The following is a 19,848-nucleotide window of genomic DNA, read 5'->3' as shown; positions in this document are numbered from 1 at the left end:
TACACCACAGCCACAGCAACACAGGATCCAAGCCACGTCTGTGACCTACACCACAGCTCATGGCAATGCTGGATCCTCAACCCACTGAGCGAGGCCAGGGATCGAACCCACAACCTCATGGTTCCTAGTCAGATTCATTTCCGTTGCATCATGACGGAAACTCTGGCAATCCTATCTCTTGATCATCACTTCTAGGAATCTGTGGCCACTGCAGCAAGTTGAGCTCCAGTGAACCTGTCCTCATAAAAGGAGTCTTCCAGCTCTGTGGCTGCCTTCTCATACAGCTCTTGGCTCATTCAGGGAAGTTACACCCACAGGACATGTTTCAAAGGACGGGGAGACTGAGGCCAGAGAAAGCTGCGTGTGGTTCACAAACCCGCTCTGTGTGGGTGCTGGGGTGACCCTGGAGCCTGACTTTCCTTCCCTGCCCAACATGCGCGCCAGGCGATAGAGGCAAACGAGATGCGCTTGGGGACCCTGAGCTGGCCCCAACAACAGTCACAACAGCGTGGGGGGCTCGCCCTGGACCCTTCTGTGTGGTGCTGCCCTGGAGGGCCCAGACTCCTCTCAGACAGAGCCACAGCTCGGCCCTCAGAGCCACACATTTCTGAATCTCTCCCCGTAAAAAGCATCGCCCTTGTTCTGGCTGCATTTGTGGAGCATTTACTGAGCATCAGGCACAACATGCTTCATAGACGGGGTCTCCTTTAGTCCTTTCAAGAGCCCTGGAGGAGGGTGTTTGAAGCTCCGTTTGGTCTGTGTAAGTAGAGGCTCAGAGCCAGAGGACTTGCCCAGGGCAAGTGCATGTAGGGCTGCAGATTTCAGTCCCAGCACCGGCCTAATTTCTGCCTGGAATGCTGCATCTAAATGTTAGGCCTAAAAATAGGAGGTTTTTGTCCAGGGTGAGTAACACCCAGTCAGTTCCTGCGGCTTCCCCCACCTTGGCTCCCTCCCCGCACGGTGTTTCATTTGCTGCGCTTATCACTACCTGACTTTCTTGACCCTTGCCAGGGTCCTGTGGAGCTCGCAGGGCAGGATGGGTTCCAGGGGCAGGGCAAGAGTCACAGGCAGAGAGGAAGATTCTTTAGTCTGCTGGAAGCTTTGGTTTCCTCTGTCACTGCTTGCTCACTGCTCTCTCAAGATAATGGCTTTTCCAGGGCTTCTGAGAGCTCTGTGATTCAGCTGAGGTGCTCACCTTTCCCCCTGACACGAGGTGGAGAAAAACAGGGCCACTAGAATTCCTTTCAGAGTGGAACTCTGTCTGGAAGGAAAACCTTGACTTGGACCAGTTGCGGTGAAACTATGAGCTTCTCTGAAGTGGAGGGGGTGTGTGTACCGTTCTGTGTGGGACAAGTTAGGGGTGGGTCAGGAAGGATTAATTTATGGGCCTTGGGGAAGAGTCTGATACCCCAGGGATGGAGAAGCCGAAGAGGAAGAGGAGGAGGAGGAGGAGGAGGAGGAGGAGGAGGAGGAGGAAGGTGGAGAAATGACAGGCTTTCCAGCGTGGCCCTGCCTTGGGAAATGCACTGGGTTTTAGCACAGTCTGCATGAGGCCCAGGAGTGGGGGTGCAAGTGGTTTCTTTTGGAAACCGCTGCAGGGGCTGAGTTGTGGGAGTGGCCCAGGAGCAGAGAGAAATGGCAAACGCCTTGGCAGGAGGGCCTGGGGGATGGTGGGAGGGCTCAGGTGGAACTGGGCCTGCTGGGTTCACCTGATCCTCTGAGGGCTGGGGCCCAGGTGGTGCTGAGGTGGTTACACTCTCCCTTATAAGACAGGGTGCTAGTGCTCTCTAGGCTCTAATCCTGTGCTCTCCCTCTTCCATGAGAAATGTAGAAGCAACCCCCACATTTCCTATTTGGTGGGTAAGATAGTCAACCACCAATCTTGAGAATTACAGAGTTTTGAAAATTCTGCGACAAACACATCCGCGAAGGGCTTTTAGACCACATGGGCTGCCAAATGCCTCATTTTAATCCAGAGAGAAAAATAAAATTGTTTTAAAAGACCTTTTGGCCACTCTGCCAACCCTTCCTTCCTGAGACACTAGGGTTCCAGATTCCAGAAAGCTTGCATACACCCCTTCCCAGTGCTTTTCAAAAGGAGGCAATATTGGGCGGCTTCCAACTGTAAGTCTCTAAGAGTGACGCCTGGCCACAGCGAAAAGTAAGCAGATTCAAGCCATGTTTAAGGTCCAGAGGGGAAAAAAAAGGGGGGGGGGGGCTTCAAGAGTTGTCTCTGATGCTAATTTCTGAAATTAAAAAAACAGGAGTTCCTGTCATGGCTCAGTGGTTAACGAATCTGACTAGGAACCGTGATGTGGCAGATTTGATCCCTGGCCTCGTTCAGTGAGTTAAGGATCCGGCGTTGCCTGGGAACCTCCATAAGCCGTGGGTGCGGCCCTAGAAAAGACCAAAAAAAAAAAAATCAAAAACAAATGAAACAAAGGAGTTCCCATTGTGGCTCAGTGGTAATGAGCCCTACTAGTATCCGTGAGGACAGGGGGTTCAATCCCTGGCCCCACTCAGTGGATTAAGGATCTGATGTTGTGATGAACTGTGGTGGAGGTCACAGACTCAGCTTGAATCTGGTGTGGCTGTGGCTGTGGCATAGGCCAGAAGCTATAGCTCCAGTTTGACCTCTAACCTGGGAACTTCCATATGCCTTGGGTGTGGCCTTAATTTTTTTTTTTTTAATCTTTTAAGTGCCACATGCTTGGCATATGGAGGTTCCCAGGCTAGGGGTTGAACCAGAGCTGTAGCTACCAGCCTACGCCACAGCAACAGCAATGCTGGATCCAAGCCGCATCTGCGACCTACACCACAGCCACGGCAACACTGGGTCCTTAACCAATTGAGCGGGTCCAGGGATCGAACCTGAATGGTCACGGATACAAGTCAGGTTTGTTAACCTCTGAGCTAGGAGGGGAACTCCCAGTGTGGCCTTAAAAAGACCAAAAAAACCCCAAAAAAACCCAAACAAACCCTGAAACCAAAACAAACAGAAAAACACTTACCTTTGGAGAAAGGATTAGAGGTGTGTCTGATTTTATACCAGCTTCTCCCTGATCCGTTCTCTGCCAGGAGTTTGTGTTTCTCTGTTTCGCATTTCTTACACAGGGTTTGATCCTCAGCAGGTGGGGGTGATAAGGCTTTGGATGGCCTGGGCTTGATCAAAGAAAATCAAAGTTGCATGGCATTTCCCAGGAGCTTTTAGTCAGTCTGCAGCATAGAACAGATGGATAAACCTTTAGAGGCCCTAATTTGCATCAATTTGTACTTTATTGTTTAACACATTCTTATTCCAAAATCCTTATTCCTTTCCCTCCGATATGTTTTGAGCTCTTGCTAAGTACCAGGCACTGTGCTGTCTTCATTGGATCCTCCCAACAGCCTGTTTTATGGATACCAGTAATACAAACTAGCATTTTTTGAGCTTTTATATGATGCCGGGCATGATGCTAAATATTTTATGGACACCATCTCTTGCAGTTATCACCATTTTAATTCCCATTTTAAAGACGAGGAGACCCATCTAATGTGATCAATTACAGGTCCACCATCCCTTTCCTGAATCCCTAAGGCCAGATATGTTGGAATTTAGAATTTTTCAAATGCAGAATATTTATCCTATATTATGTAACGCCCCCAGTGCAGCAACAGCCCATAACAATGTACATCAATATTTATGCAAAGAAATGTTTAAACAGTCTCACTAAGTGATAAAGATTATAAATAGCCTCGTGTCAGGGCCTGGATGCCAGCTGAATTATAAACAGGCTTTTGGTTTTCAGAGCTTGGAGTTGGATGAGGGTCTGAGAAACTGCTCCATGTTCAGGGTTACCCAGTCTGTGGGTGTCTCCAGACCCCACCTCCTTCCCAAGCTCTCTCACCACCCACACTTCTCTGGGAGTGAAGACAGTGGCAGAGAGGCATGGCCACAGTCTCCACCCCGATCTGTCTGCTCCCAAACCCAGGCCTTTCCTTGCACTCAGTGCTAATGCTGTTGGTGTAGGAGTCAAGTGGCTTTTTCCAGCATCTGGGCCGAGTTGCATGTAGCCCCGTGCATTTCGTAACTTTGCCCTGGGCCCCGGGCTGTTTGTGCCAGGACCTGAGGTGCTCACAGGAAAGAAGCTCCATCTCCCCATCTTCTCACCGTCTCTGGAACACCACCTATCATGATTGTATCTGAAAGATGGCGATGGAATCAGCGGTTTCCAAACAGAGCTCACTTTCCAAGCAAGAAGGAATAGAGTGACATGGCTGATAATCCCATACTTTCTCTTTAACTGGATTTCGCAACAGAGGTGATGGAGCATGTGAGATCTAAGCCTGGAGTCACCTCAGAACCCTCTCTGCAAAAATTTGGAGAATAACCTGTCCCCTGAAAGGACACATCTCAGTGCCATTCTCATTTCATTCACACATCATTTTTTTTTTTTTTGTCTTTTTGCCATTTCTTAGGCCAGTCCCACGGCATATGGAGGTTCCCAGGCTAGGGGTCTAATTTGGAGCCGTAGCTGCCGGCCTATGCTAGAGCCATACCCACACGGGATCTGAGCCGCGTCTGCAACCTACACCACAGCTCACGGCAACACCGGATCCTTAACCCACTGAGCAAGGCCAGGGACAGAACCCACAACCTCATGGTTCCTAGTCAGATTCGTTAACCACAGAGCCACAACAGGAACTCCCACACATTATTTATTGACGGCCTTCTCTGCTCTCTGTGGGGCACTGGGAATTCAGGGGTGACGAAGAAGTCATCCCTCCTGCCCTCAGGAAGCTCAAACAAGCAGGTAGAGGAGACAGAGCAAAGTGCAGGTCTTATCCGGTGAGCCGACTCCCAGGGCGATGTGTACAGCAAAGGAATAGAGGGATGGGGGCCGGAGGAGAGAAAAGGGCTTCAGCCGTGGTCAGGGTGGGGGTGGGAAGTGGCTTCACAAAGGCAATGACATTGGCTCCCAGGTGTCCACTCTTCTGTCTCTGCTACCTTCTGGTCCTCTCCTTCTGGGCCCCTCCTCTATCCTACCTCTAAAGCTTCAGCCCAGCATCCTCCTCTTCCTCTTTCTCTCTCTGCATTCTCTCCTGGGTAATCAAATTCGTTCCCTTCACGTCAGATCCGATACTTTCCTTGGTCCATGAACAACTTCTCCGATTGCATGGTCTGCCTACATTTCTCTGATGAACTTTATTTTTTATTTTTATTTATTTTTTGTCTTTTTGCTATTTCTTTGGGCCGCTCCCGCGGCATATGGAGGTTCCCAGGCTAGGGGTCGAATCGGAGCTGCAGCCATCGGCCTATGCCAGAGTCACAGCAATGCGAGATCCGAGCCGTGTCTGCAACCTACACCACAGCTCACGGCAACGCCAGATCCTTAACCCACTGAGCAAGGGCAGGGACTGAACCCACAACCTCATGGTTCCTAGTCGGATTCGTTAACCACTGCACCACGATGGGAACTCCTCTGATGAACTTTAGACTTGAATGTCCACTTGTCTCCCTGTCCCCTTTTAGGTATTCACACACTCCCCGACATTCACACGTCCAAAAGGGAATTCATGATTATTATCCTCCAAGCCTGTTCCTCCTCCAGCCCATCTGAGAAAATACTACAACCCCCCTGCTCAAGCAGAAATCTTGGGTCTTCCTTGTCTCATCTCTGATAACAAAATTACCAACCACGTCCTATCAATTCTCTCTCCAAAGTATATATATATATTTTTTTTAAATTTTTTCCCGCTGTACAGCATGGGGATCAAGTTATTCTTACATGTATATTCCCCCCCCCCCTTTGTTCCGTTGCAGTATGAGTATCTAGACATAGTTCTCAATGCTACTCAGCAGGATCTCCTTGTAAATCTATTCTAAGTTGTATCTGATAACCCCAAGCTCCCGATCCCTCCCACTCCCTCCCCCTCCCATCAGGCAGCCACAAGTCTATTCTCCAAGTCCGTGATTTTCTTTTCTGTGGAGATGTTCATTTGTGCTGGATATTAGATTCCAGTTATAAGTGATATCATATGGTATTTGTCAAAGTATATTTTGAATCAAGCCACCCTTTGAGCCAGGCCACCTCCTCTTTATGGTCATGAGAATGGTCTGCCCTTGTCCTTTTCTCCATTCTCCACACTCAGCACCCAGATGGGTCTCTCTAGGTGAAGTTGGATCAGGGGATTCTCCAGCTTTAGATGCTTTTTGGGATTCCCCACCCTGCTTTCCATACCTTTCCAGGTTCTGACTGCCTCTGCCCCCCCCTCTGACTGCCTAGCACCAGCCACTCAGGGGGGACAGCTTCACTATTTTTTTCTTGTCAAGGTTTTTTGCTTTTGTTTTTTTCAAACACGAGCAGCTTTTTCTCTTGTCTGCCTGGTATAGATGCTGTTTCCAAAATATTCTCATCCCTTCTCATGGCCCTTGTCATCCTTTCCCATCCTATCTTGATCCCTTGGGAAGCTCTAAAGTCATCTCCCCAAATTGAAGGGTGACTAAAGAGTTTCCCAGAAGGAAAAACTGAGTTTCCAACTACTACACTGACTTGCAGGAAATGTTTGTGTCTTCATTAAATGAAAAAGAAAAAACTGTAACAAGATATGAGAAAATACAGAAAGGAAATAATAAGACTAGAAAAGTCAAATATATAGTGAAGGTGTTGCATCAAACACTTAAATAAACTAGTACAGATGTTAAAAGACTAAATTAAATAGTTGAGGGATAGCTGTGAAGATGTAAACTATGACATCTAAAACACAAAATGTTGGCGTTCCCGTCACGGCACAGTGGAAACGAATCCGACTAGGAACCATGAGGTTGCAGGTTCAATTCCTGGCCTTGCTCAGTGGGTTAAGGATCCGGTGTTGCTGTGAGCTGTGGTGTAGGTAGCCGATGAGGCTTGGATCCCGCATTGCTGTGGCTCTGGCGTAGGCCGGCAGCTACAGCTCCGATTCGACCCCTAGCCTGGGAACCTCCATATGCCGAGGGAGTGGCCCTAAAAAGACAAAAGACCAAAAAAAAAAAAAAAAACCCACAAAATGTTGGGAATCAGTCCTCTACGAGTATTATGTTATTGTCAAGTTTTCCTTTTATGTCTGTTAGTATTTGCGTTCTAGATGTAGGTGCTCTGATATCATGTGCATATATGTTAATCAATGTTATGTCTTCCTCTGGTATTGATCCCTTTGTTATTATGTAATGCCCTACTTTATCTTTTGTTATATTCTTTGTTTATGAGTACTGCTGATATGTGGCTAGCTGCCACACTTTTCTTGTCCTTTCCATTTACAATAAATATCTTTCTATCTCCACCCAAATTAAAGTACTCCGCAACCTGTTATTCCCCACCCAGCATCCCTTCCCTCTTCAACTACAATTTCATGCAGCGATCAAGAAATACGAATGTACCGACTGTTTGCCACTTGTGTGGGTACGATGGGGAAAAGCTGGGTGGGAAGTGGCAGAGCCTAGATTATAAAGGACCAGGGTGAGAGTTCCCACTGTGGCTCAGCTGAAATGAATCTGACTAGCATCCATGAGGACGAAGGTTTGATCCCTGGCCTCAATCAGTGGGTTAAGGATCTGGCGTTGCCGTGAGCTGTGGTGTAGTTTGCAGACAAGGCGTGGACTTAGTGTGGCTGTGGCTGTGGCATAGGCTAGTGGCTACAGCTCTGATTCGACCCCTAGCCTGGGAATCTCTATATGCTGTGAGTGTGGCCCTAAAATTTAAATGAAATTAAATAAAGGACCAGGGTATTTTTTTCTTTGAGGATAAGGTACATAGTCAGTATATCAAGGACAGTAGACCTAGGAAACAGATGCTTCCCCTAGTCTGTGCTGCGAGGTGGGGCATCTGAGTTGAGGGCGGCTGGAGTCCTTAGGGACCATTAAGTAAACCTGTCACTCTCCCACATCTGGGTGGACCTTGGGATCAGTCAGGATGCTTCCCCTTTGAGCCTCAAAATGGCCTTAGCATCCTTCCCAACACTGACGGCCCTGTCAGTTCATTGACTTGGCTAATTTGCCAGTGTAGGCCTATGCAAATTAAGGTAGAACGCACTCCTTAGCGCTCGTTGACTATTCATCAACTTTTCCTTTTAGAAAAGATATTGGTATAAGCACTTCTTAAAAAACCATATTCCACTGTGGGTGTATTTAATCTAATTTTCCCTTCTCCTTTTCTTTTCCCAGGAGAAAATAATGAATGTCAAAGGAAGAGTGGTTCTGTCAATGCTGATTGTCTCAACTGTAATTGTTGTGTTTTGGGAATACATCAACAGGTAATTATGAAACATGATGAAATGATGTTGATGAAAGTCTCCTCTAATCTCCTAGTTATCAGCCAAGTAACCAGCTTGCATTAAAAGTAGGATTCACTGACACCGTAAAGAAAGCATTCCAGAGAGTTGCCGGGGGCAGCAAACCCAATTAGGATCCAAGAGGAGGTGGGTTTGATCCCTGGCCTTGCTCTTTGGCTTAAGGATCCGGCATTGCCGTGACCTGTGGTGTAGGTTGCAGATGCAGCTCGGATCTGGCATTGCTGTGGCTGTGGCGTAGGCTGGTGGCTTCAGCTCCAGTTTGACCCCTAGCCTGGGAACTTCCATATCCCACACTTGCGGCCCTAAAAAGCAAAGAAAGAAAGAAAATATTCTTCCCTTCCTGTATCCCTGAGCCCTTAAATACCGTCTTTAAAGTCATTAGATCTTCAAGTACCTTCCAGCTAATTAATTATCTTCCTTCCTGCCATGTTGCCATTGTCCTGATTTTTATACCTCTGCAGTTCTGGGTAGGCTAGAGCCAGAAATAATAAGGTCATGTTAAGACCAAGATATAATATTAAATTATTTATATGACCAGATATGGAAGTTACCTTGAGAACTTTCAGACAGGAATTCCATGAGAAATACACCCTGATTTTTGCAATCCTAAAATATTTGCAGAGTTTTAAAGGAACAACTCAAGTTGTTGACTTTTGCTGCAAAACACACTGAGTCGCTGGTGATTCATTTGTGCCTGGCTAAACTTTTGGGTGTTTTGTCTTTTTTTTTTTTTTAACTCTGGAAAGCAAAATGAATTAAACATTTCTGAGTTTTCAAATTCATCAGTGGACTCACCCCAAATATTTGAGCTGCTTCTTTGCTTTTGGAAACTACAATGCCTTGGAGATTCCAGCTGGAGAGGCTTCTGACAGAAAGAAATGTCTGCAAGCAGCTACAAAAATGCATGATGGCTTTGACTTAAGAGGCATTGATACCACTTGGCCTTTCTTTCAAAAAGGCCACCTTACAACTTGGCCTGAAGGCATTCCCGTTGTGGTGCAGCAGAAAACGAATCTGACTAGGAACCCCAAGGTTGTGGGTTCAATCCCTGGCCTTGCTCAGTGGGTTAAGGATCGGGTGTTGAAGTAAGCTGTGGTGTAGATTGCAGACGCAGCTTGGATCTGGTGTTGCTGTGGCTTTGGTGTAGGCCGGCAGCTACAGCTCCAATTGGACCCCTAACCTGGGAACCTCCATATGCCACAGGTGCGGCCCTAAAAGGAAAAAAGACAACAAACAAACAAACAAAAAACCAAAAAACAACTTGGCCTGGAGAGCTATCTCATCACCATTGATATTTTCATGGGTAGTGTTTTAGTAGCCCCTCAAGTTCAGGATGATGGCCTGGATTAACATTAGAATGTCTCTTAAATTCTAAGACTTGATGAGCCAGCAGGACCATTTTGGCCACTTAGAAAGGAACTGCATCTTCAGGTCCATCAGTAGAAGGAGGATTCTCTAGGGAGTTCTGTCTTAGCTCAGCGGGTCAAGAATTCAGCCTTGTCCCTACAGCAGCTCAGGTGACTGCTATGGCTTGGCTTTGATCCCTGGCCCAGGAATTTCTGCATGCTGCAGGTACAGCCAAAAAAAAAAAAAAAAAGGAGGAGGTGGATTCCCTAGAATAAGAAGCTATCGTTCCTTTGGATGCTTCATAGATCTAACCACTTCTGGAACAGTTATTCCCTCTCATTCTGAAGAACTCATTTTAAGAAAAACAAGACGCGCTAGAGAGTGAACAAATGTCTGCAAACCAAGCTTTTCGAATTGAGGAAACTGTGGTACTTCGTCTGAAGAAAAGATGACTCAGCGTTGGATGCAGAGACCCTGGGGCTCCCTTAGGTACTTGAGGACTGAGGAGATATTCTCAGTGGAGGCTGGAGCTAGGCTGCCTGGGGCTGGTCCTGTGCCACCACTTCCCTCCTCTGTGACTTTGGGCAAGTTTCCCTATCTTTAAAAACGGGGGTAATAGTAGTACCTGCTTCATAGGGTTGTTGGATAACATAAGTTGTGAATAAAGCACTAAGGGCAATGTGCTTAGTAAGCGCTGGCTGCCGTCACCACCACCGCTATCATCATCTGTCCGGAGGGCAGCATAGGACAGGGGATTTTGGCAAATAGAAGGAAGAGTTCTAGGAGTTCCCGTTGTGGCGCAGGGGAAATGAATCCAACTAGGAACCATGAGGTTGAGGGTTCAATCCCGCGCCTCGCTCAGTGGGTTAAGGATCCAGTGTTGCCATGAGCTGTGGTGTAGATTGCAGACATGGCTAGGATCTGGAGTTGCTATGGCTGTGGTGTAAGCTGGCAGCTGTAGCTCGGATTCTACCCCTAGCCTGGGAATTTCCGTATGCCACAGGTTTGGCCCTACAAAGAAAAAAGAAAAAGAAAAAGAAAAAAATTCTAGGGGCTGAAAGAATCTAACAGAAGAGCAAGTTCCCCTTGGGGTTCCTGACCTGAGTTGAGATGCTTGTGTAGGCAACCTTCAAGCTCTGAACTCTTGATTGTTTTGAATTGCAGCCAGAGTTGTACTTCCATATTTTGGGTACTTCACAAAATTAAAACGCGAAGCCAAAGGCCCAGAAGTGCATATTGGCGCTGGCCTCCCATAAAGAGGGTTGTTTTGCAGTGCTGGGCACACTCTCTCTTCACAGTAATTGGAGCAGATTCTGGCTGCTCTTCAGGGCCATAGTCTGGCACCCAGACTGCAGCCACATCATTCTTCAATGTGAGGAATCTATTTGAACATCTGCAAGGGGTTTAAAAGGCAGGAGATTCTTTGCCACCTTGTGAATTGGTCTGTGGTGAGCTGAGGGCACTAACCTTAAACAGGTGGGTAGCACTGTAGCTAAAGAGGATTACAGGAGTTCCTGTTGTGGCTTAGTGGTAACAAATCCAACTAGTATCCATGAGGATTCAGGTATCCGGTGGGTCAGGTATCCGGTGTTGCTGTGGCTGTGGTGTAGGCTGGCAGCTTCAGCTCTGATTTGACACCTAGCCTGGGAACTTCCATGTGCTGTAGGTAAGGCCCTTGAAAAAAAAAAAAAGAGATTTACAAAATAACTCCATCAAACACATCAGCTGTTTAAGAATGTCATCCAGGACAGCATTTGGTTAAAGGCTAGATGAAAAAAAAAAAAAAATCTTAGAATTTTATTTATTTATTTTTTTCTTTTTAGGGCCAGACCTGTGGCCTACGGAAATGCCTGGGCTAGGGGTGGAATCAGAGCTGCCTGCACCACAGCCATAGCAACGCCAGATCCAAGCCCCGTCTGTGACCTATACCACAGCTCATGGCAAACACTGGATCCTTAATCCACTGAGTGAGGCCAGGAATTGAACCCACATCCTCATGGATGCTAGTTGGGTTCTTAAGCCACTGAGCCACAAGCTTAGAATTTTAGAGGTGGAAGAAACTTTAAGAGCTATAATAAAGTAATGATGGTGATGGTGATTTTGATGTTAGCAGCTACTAGTTATTGAGTGTTTGCTTGTGCCAGGAACTCCACTGTTCATTCCCTCCTGTTTTTAAAACAGCCCTGGAAGGTCAGTGTTAGTCCACATTTCTAGATGAGGAATACTGAGTTTCCACAATATTAAATGTGAACGTTCAAGGTAATATTTTTAGGAAGATTTAGGTCCAGGGCTGTCTGACTTGGGTAACCTGGGTAACCCTTCCTTTAGTCAAGGGTAACATTGTTCAGGCGATGAAACGGAGACGCAGTAGGTGAAATGACTTATGTCCAACTTCTAATTAGAACTCAGATCTTCTGATTCATCATCTGGGGCTCCTTCTGGAGCTGGTTGTTCATGCCAAATGCTGCGAGGGGTACAGTGTGCGCCAAGGAGAATCCCTACCCTCAAGGGGTTATGCTGTAGATGGAGCAGGCAGAGGTACCCATGAAAGCCCAACAACACAGGCTAGAAGGAGGATGTCAGAGAGAGAGAGCAAAGGAACGTGAGAGTTCAGGGAGGGCAAGATTATGTTTGGCTTGGAGGTGGATCTATGTTTTGCATTTATTTATTTGTTTATTTTTGTCTTTTTGCTATTTCTTGGGCCGCTCCCGTGGCATATGGAGGTTCCCAGGCTAGGGGTCTAATCGGAGCTGCAGCCACCAGCCTATGCCAGAGCCACAGCAACGCAGGATCTGAGCCGCATCTGCAACCTACACCACAGCTCACGGCAACGCCAGATCGTTAACCCCTGAGCAAGGGCAGGGGCCAAACCTGCAACCTCATGGTTCCTAGTCAGATTCGTTAACCACTGCACCACAACGGGAACTCCCTCATTTAGAAATATTTATTGAGCACCTTCTGTATGCCAGGCATTGTGCTAGGTTCATACCAAAGAAGGCTCAGAAGAGATGGCATCCGAGCTGTGCCTTGAAGGATGAATATGTGTTAAATGCCGTACACTTCAGGGTGGTTGTTGCTGTGACCTGAGGTGTTGAAGGCTTCTGGGAAAGGAGGGTGAGATGAGGAAGAGGGAGGGGTTACTAAAAAGATGGGACGAGGTGGCAAATCCAAATCTATAAATTGATGCCCTGAGTGCCTCGGCAGGAGGGTGGGGCTCCTGAGTGCTGGGTGGCACGGGCCCTCCCCCTCCTCTTGCCCCTTTCCCTTCCCCCTCTTGTAGGATCTGAAGTCAGATTCCCCAGGTTCAAATACTGTTTCTTCTCTTAGCAGTACGACCTTGGGCAAAATAATTTATTGCCTCTGTCCCTCTGAGGAGGAATAGAACCTCCTTCATTGACTGTTATTAGAATTTAATGAGCTAATACATGTCAGTTGCTTAGAAAGTTCCTCAGCCAACTATTAGCTATTATGAATATTATCAGATCAATAGACAGATTTAGAAACAAGGGACTTTAGAGCTGGGTCCATGGGTACTGAGCTTAGAGGGGAAACCATAGGTGGTAGGAAGGCATGTATTTCATTCCTACCAGGAGATGTGGACTCCCAGCTGGGGCAGAAGGCAGAGGGAGGAGATCTGGGCTTTGTCAGAGTCTCAAACAAATATTAGTGGTTAGTGGTTTTTTGTTTCTGTTTTAAGAGATGAGGGCAGGAGTTTCCGATGTGGCGCAGTGGAAACGAATCTGACTAGCATCCATGAGGATGCAGGTTCCATCCCTGGACTCAGTGAGTTAAGGATCCGGCGTTGCCGTGAGTTGTGGTGTAGGTCACAGACACAGCTCAGATCTGGCATTGCCGTGGCTGTGGTGTAGGCTAGCAGCTGTAGCTCCAATTCAGCCCCTAGCCTGGGAACTTCCACGTGCTGCAGGTGCAACCCCAAAAGATAAATGAATAAATAAATAAATATGCGACCTTCCTTTCTTGGGGCCTTTGCATGTTTTTCTGTTAGGCACACTCTTGCTAATCCCTCTTCACTGGGCCTCCTATGTATCCTTCAGAACTCAGCTAAAACATCATCCCCTCCCCTGGGGAGCCTTCGAGGTCTTCCACTTAAGTGTTCCTATGCTTTCTTGGAGTTTTGAAGTCCTGTAATGATGTGATTATCAAAATAGGGTCCACCCTCCCTGCCAGCTTCTCTACACCACAGACACATGGTGTCTGTTTCAGTCAACACTGTATGCCTGGCACTTGACATGTAACGCATGCTCAGTAGGTATTTGTTGAATGAATGGAGGCGGTCTGCTAGAGTCGTCATATATTTACTGATCCTGTCTTGTAGGATGGTCTCACTGCTTTTGTTAGCTTAAGAAGTAGCTTTTTTTTTTTTTTAATGGCCACACCCATGGCATATAGAAATTCCACGAAGGAAGGAAGAAAGAAAGAAAGAAAGAAAGAAAGAAATTCCTGGGTCAGGGATTGAATCCAAGCCACAGGTGCAACCTGAGCTGCAGTTGCAGCAACACCACATCCTTTAACCCACTGTGCTGGGCCAGGGATCATACCTGTGCATCTACAGCGACCCTAGCCACGGCAGTCAGATTCTTTTTCTTTCTTTCTTTCTTTTTTTTTTTGTTTTTTTGCCTTTTCTAGGTGCGGCATATGGAGGTTCCCAGGCTAGGTGTCGAATCGGAGCTGTCGCTGCCGGCCTAAGCCACAGCCACAGCAACACAGGATCCAAGCCGCGTCTGTGACCTACACCACAGCTCACGGCAACGCTGGATCCTTAACCCGCTGAGCGAGGCCAGGGATTGAACCCGCAACCTCATGGTTCTTAGTTGGATTCGTTAACCACTGAGCCATGATGGGAACTCCTGCAGTCAGATTCTTAACCCACTATGCCACAGCAGGAACTCCTAGAAGTGCCCTTTGAGGCTACTCTGTAGACAGCTCTGAGCCAGGGAGGCAAGACCTGTTTTTCTGGAGGAAGATAAATCCTGGGTGAGGGATGGGTGGGCTGTGGTCTTCCTGGGACCCATCTCTGGAGCCTCTCTCCCTCAGCAAAGCCACCTTGGACAATAAGAGCTGCCATCTATTTTTTTTTTCTTTAAACTAAGATTTGATATTTTCCAGAGACCTCCCTCCCACCGTTTGATCTGAGTAATTCTTAAATGACGAGAGTCCCGTGATATCATTTTTTCGATCTCGAAGGTGGAAACCTGGGAGTAGCCACAACCCAGGCTCTCAGCTCAGCCTAGGGTTTCAATGATAATGATTGCAAAATAGCTTTTCTCTGCATTCCAAGTAACATGATATGTTTTTATTTCCATTTGCTTTTAGCCCAGAAGGTTCTTTGTTCTGGATATACCAGTCAAAGTAAGTGCTTTGAATTCCAAATATCTCTAGGTCACCTTCCATGTCCACTCTGGTGGCCCTACAGTCCATTCTTAACATGGCAGGTGGTGACGCACTTGTGGTCCTAGGTGGAGGAGAGGGATGGGGTTCCAGGGGTCTGAGCTGTACTTCTCCAGCCCCTAGACTTGCCTTTCTAGAGCATGAGTTGTGTTTTTCCTTTGCTTCTCATCAAGTATCTATCTCTTTAAGTGATGTTGTTTGGAGAACATTCCTGCTTGCTCATAAAAAAGAATCAGAGTAGATATTATCCATTATGCTACCTACTACATGTGGTATAAAGACCCTTGCCAGAAATTTTGCCAAGACAAAGGATTAGGAAGAAAGGCTGGGTGTCCTGATAAACTAGTGTGTGTATTATTATTATTTATTATTATTACTATTACTGGTGATGAGGACTCTAAGCCTTCATTTTTCTATCTTTTTTTTTTTTTTTCCTATCTTCGACTTGGTTGCTAGGAAGCTTAGAGCAAAGTATTGTGCTTAAATGCTTGCGTTTTCCTCGGCCTTCATTTTTTTAAAAACATTTTTTCTTATTAAAGTATAGCTGATTTATAGTAGCCTTCATCTGATATGATTTATCCCCTGGTGTTAAATCCTGGCTTTTGTTAGATGCCATGGGATCTTGGCAATTTGCTCAAACTCATTTAGCCAATATCTTAGCTATGAAGTAAAAATAAAGTTAAAGCTTTTGTTCTCACAGAGTGGCTGGGATGACCAAAGTCATGTGAAAACACCTGAGTGACTAAAATGTTTCTCTGTTTCGTTTTGTTTTGTTTTGATTCTTGTATTGTTTTCCTATTTATCGTAACCACACTTTCTTCATAAGCCATTTCAAGCACTTCCTGAAAGTAAATGGACTTTAAAATAAGTTTCTTGGACTTCCAGTTGTGGCGCAGTGCAAACAAATCTGACTAGTATCCATGAGGATGCATGTTCGATCCCTGGCCTTGCTCAGTGGGTTAAGGATCTGGTACTGCTGTGACCTGTGGTGTAGGTCACAGAGGCGGCTCAGATACCGAGTTGCTGTGGCTGTGGTGTAGGCTGGCAGCTACAGCTCCAATTAGACCCCTAGCCTGGGAACCTCCATATGCTGCGGGTGTGGCCCTAAAAAAACAAAAAAATAAAATAATAAAATAAAATAAAGTAAGTTTCTTACTACTATGCCTATTCCTGCCTCACCGCCTCATTTGTCCAATCAAAGGGCATAGCAGCTCCTGGCTTTCCCCCTCTTGTCCCTCCTCTAGACGGTCCACGCCTTGGAGAGACTTTCACAGTGAGTGTGGACATCTGAGCATGTGTGTGGAGAAAAACGGCTTCTGATTACAGTTTGCTGAGCTTCGGGTTTAGAAACCCTCAGGTTTCCTGAATCTGTCACTGCTGACCTTTGTAGCAACTCCAGTTCTCCTCATTTAGCAAGAGATCATTCTTGGAAATGTGCGCTTTTCTTTTTTAAGACCACAACTTACTACAGTAATTTTCAGCTTATAAAGCTCTTTTACGTAGGCTACTTTGTTTAGTCTTCGAAGCCATCCATCTTCATGGTAGGTTTGGTGCTGTCATTGTTATCTAACTTTCCAGAGGAGGCAATGGTGATTCAGAGAGGGAAAATGTCCTATCAGAGTTACACAACTGGAAAGGGGCAGATCCAGGACTTGGATTTATGGATTAGTGCCCTCCCCCTTGTCATTCTTCTTCTCCCCTTCTCTCCCTGCGAGGGCTCCCTGGACCGGCTGAGTGCCGGGGGGCCACCCAAGGGAGGGGAGATCTGGGGAGTGTCGGGTCCATCCTCTGTCATTCAGCTGGAGCAGCTTCATTTCTGTTCATTTTATGAATTAGTGATTTTTTAAAAAATGATTTTAAGTGATCTGCCATAAAAAGAGTTTGGAACACCCCCCTCCCCCTGCCCCAGTTTGGGACTGCCTCATTTTCTAAAAAATGTTTGTCATCTTTTTCATTTCTTAGAAACCCAGAAGTTGGCAGCAGTGCTCAGAGGGGCTGGTGGTTTCCGAGCTGGTTTAACAATGGGTAAGACTGGGAAACGGCCATCTGTGTATCTGCTCAAGGCTGTAGAGTCCAAATAAAATGGTTTCACAGCCATGACCTTCTCAGTCGCCTCGTCCTTCTGGCTTATTGGAATCATACAAGGACTCTGTTGCGTGGTGGGGATGGGCATTAAGTTTGGTTTTCAAGGTTTTGTTTTTTCCCATTTGATGTGGGAGTGAGTGAGGCTCAGGCTGAAGTTGAGGCTGCAGGAAAGGCTGTCATGAGCTTACATACGCTGATAAGGACTGTTTTATCAGGTTTCCCTGCTCCTGACAGAACCTGAGAATTGCTGGGTCATTACATTGCTAACTGTGCTGGTCTGGAAGGATGATGAAAAAGGGGAGCACTGAACCTTTTCATCAGACGGACGTCTTTACGAATAAATGTTTAGTATCACAAGCCTTCTGTAGACATTTGCTTGGCGCACGTGTTCTCTGCCTTGGAATCTGTTTTCACAAGATCCTCACTCTCATTCTGGCACATGGGTCACCCTCCCTGCCTTCCTCAGCTTGTTTTCCGTTTGTACGTAGGACTCACAGTTACCACGAAGAAGAAGAAGACGACGCTATAGGCAACGAAAAGGAACAAAGAAAAGAAGACAACAGAGGAGAGCTTCCGCTAGTGGACTGGTTTAATCCTGAGTAAGAAAAGAAGCGTTGCCCTATTTCAGTAAATCCACAGCTCAGCAGGAGGTGGCAGGGGCTGTGTAGGCAACAGGGCCATGAGAACATTCCTGATAGGGGAGACAGAGTTTTAGCATCTATTAGACCCTTAAAACAGATCGGATGAGACTGAGAGTCCGGATTGTGTGTGTGTGTGTGTGTGTGTGTGTGTGTGTGTGTGTGTGTGTGTGACTGGCACGGCATCCCGGGAGGTGGGGAGTCTGGATGTTTTGACTCAAATATTTGCGCAACAACATAGTGATTCTGACAGCAATCAGCCAATGGCAACAGATGAATCACAAAATACTGGGGCTAGCAGTTCCCGTGGTGGCACAGCGGAAATGAGTCCAACTAGGAACCGTGAGGTTTCACGTTGGATCCCTGGCCTCACTCAGTGGGCTAAGGATCCCGCGTTGCCATGAGCCGTGGTGTAGGTTGCAGACGTGGCTCGGATCTGGCGTTGCTGTGGTAGGCCGGCAGCTGTAGCTCCAGTTTGACCCCTAGCCTGGGAACCTCCATATGCTGCGGGTGCAGCCCTAAAAAACAAAAAAATACTGGGGCTAGGAGAGGTCCTATAGCCCATGGGGTGCTGTGGAAAGCCACAGAATCTAGAATCAGATAAAGAAAATTCTTAGGTTCGGTTAACTCCTCTGCAAAATGGCAATGACACGAGTTCCCATTGTGGTTCAGTGGAGACAAACCCAACTAGTATCCATTCTATCCCCAGCCCCACTCAGTGGGTTAAGGATCTGGCATTGCTGCAAGCTGTGGTGTAGGTCAAAGACGAGGCTCAGATCTGGTGTTGCTGTGGCTGTGGTGTAGACTGGCAATTACAGCTCCGATTCAACCCCTAGACTGGGAACTTCCATAGGCTGCACCTGTGGCCCTAAAAAAATAAAAATAAAATAAAATGGCAATGATGATTAAAAAAACCTTACAAGGCCATGCACACACTCTAAGCAAGCATACAACAATGTTCATTAAAACACCTATGATATGCTAGCCCATGTGTGTCAGACTATTATTTGATCCATTAATGTGTTTAGAAACTGGCTTAAGGGTCAAAAATTGAAAGCAAATAGGAAATCAGAAGGCATCTCATGAAGTAAGGATAAGTATTGTTTAGTGGCATTTTTGCTTCCATATGTGCATGTGTTTGTGACGTAGGATGTATTTCACTATGAGTCACGGTCAAAAATTCTGTACTAGACGTTGTGTTAGGCACAGGAGACAGACAGGAGAAATTAATCAATACACTTATATTCAAGAAGTTTACAGTCCTATAGGGGCACTAGATGTGAAACTAGCATTGGCCAAGATTGGTAAGGTGGTGTGATTAACCTGACTTAGAAGGACGTGGAAGGGAGTGAGGAGGTGGGGGCTGTCCGGGATGACTGGGAGGCCTGAGAGACTGGTGCATGCTGGTGCCGTTGACCAGGAAAGGGACTGGAGGAGGAGATACAGGTCTAGGAATAGGGGAGGTGATGAGCTTGATTAAGGATGTAGGTGGATTCAGGTACCTGTGGGGCATTTGGATAGAGTTCATGGAGAGCCTATCTTAGACCTTCAGACTACTGTAACAGAATACCATAGACGGGGTGGCTTATAAACAACAAAAATGTATTTTGTACAGTTCTGGAGGCTGGGAAGTCCAAGATCAAGGCACCAGCAGATGTGGTGTCTGGTGAGAACCCACTTTCTAGTTTATACATGCCCGTCTTCTCATTGTGTTCTTAGGCCATGGAAGGGGAGAGGGAGCTCTCCAGGGCTTCTTTTCTAAGGACACCCATCTAATCACCCCAATGCCCCACCCCTTAATACCATTACATTGAGGGTGGGTTTCAACACACGAATTTGGGGGGGACATAATCGTCAGTGTACAGCAGGGCCTTTAAGTTGGCAGAAGATATGTGGTAGAGACATAGGAAGAGGAGCCATCAGAGTCCAGGCAGAGGAGCAGAGCCTAGTCTTACCTGACATCAGCACTTAAAGGGTCAGGGGAGGGAGGAAAAGAAGTCTGAAACGGAGTGGGAGCAGCAGTAGAGGTAGGAGGAGGATCCGAGGAGAATAGCATCTATTC

The 19,848-nt window shown here is 46.7% G+C and overlaps 1 protein-coding gene across 5 annotated transcripts in view; it reads left to right on the top strand.

Annotated features, from left to right (window-relative positions):
* Positions 1-19,848, top strand: part of GGTA1 (glycoprotein alpha-galactosyltransferase 1 (inactive)) — a 74,382-nt gene that overhangs the window by 42,669 nt on the left and 11,865 nt on the right. For 2 of the 5 annotated variants that reach the window (XM_047768311.1, XM_047768312.1), the window contains 4 exons: positions 8,180-8,268; positions 14,989-15,024; positions 17,026-17,088; positions 17,637-17,747. In XM_047768311.1, coding sequence (XP_047624267.1) covers positions 8,189-8,268; positions 14,989-15,024; positions 17,026-17,088; positions 17,637-17,747 — 290 coding nt within the window. In that variant the 5' untranslated portion in view covers positions 8,180-8,188. The remainder of the gene's footprint in view (positions 1-8,179; positions 8,269-14,988; positions 15,025-17,025; positions 17,089-17,636; positions 17,748-19,848) is intronic. The other 3 variants (XM_047768314.1, XM_047768315.1, XM_047768316.1) reach the window with 2 other exon arrangements.

The sequence above is a fragment of the Phacochoerus africanus genome, chromosome 2, assembly GCF_016906955.1.
Source record: "Phacochoerus africanus isolate WHEZ1 chromosome 2, ROS_Pafr_v1, whole genome shotgun sequence".
Lineage (NCBI taxonomy): Eukaryota > Metazoa > Chordata > Mammalia > Artiodactyla > Suidae > Phacochoerus > Phacochoerus africanus.
This window is presented reverse-complemented; position numbering and strand designations above follow the sequence as displayed.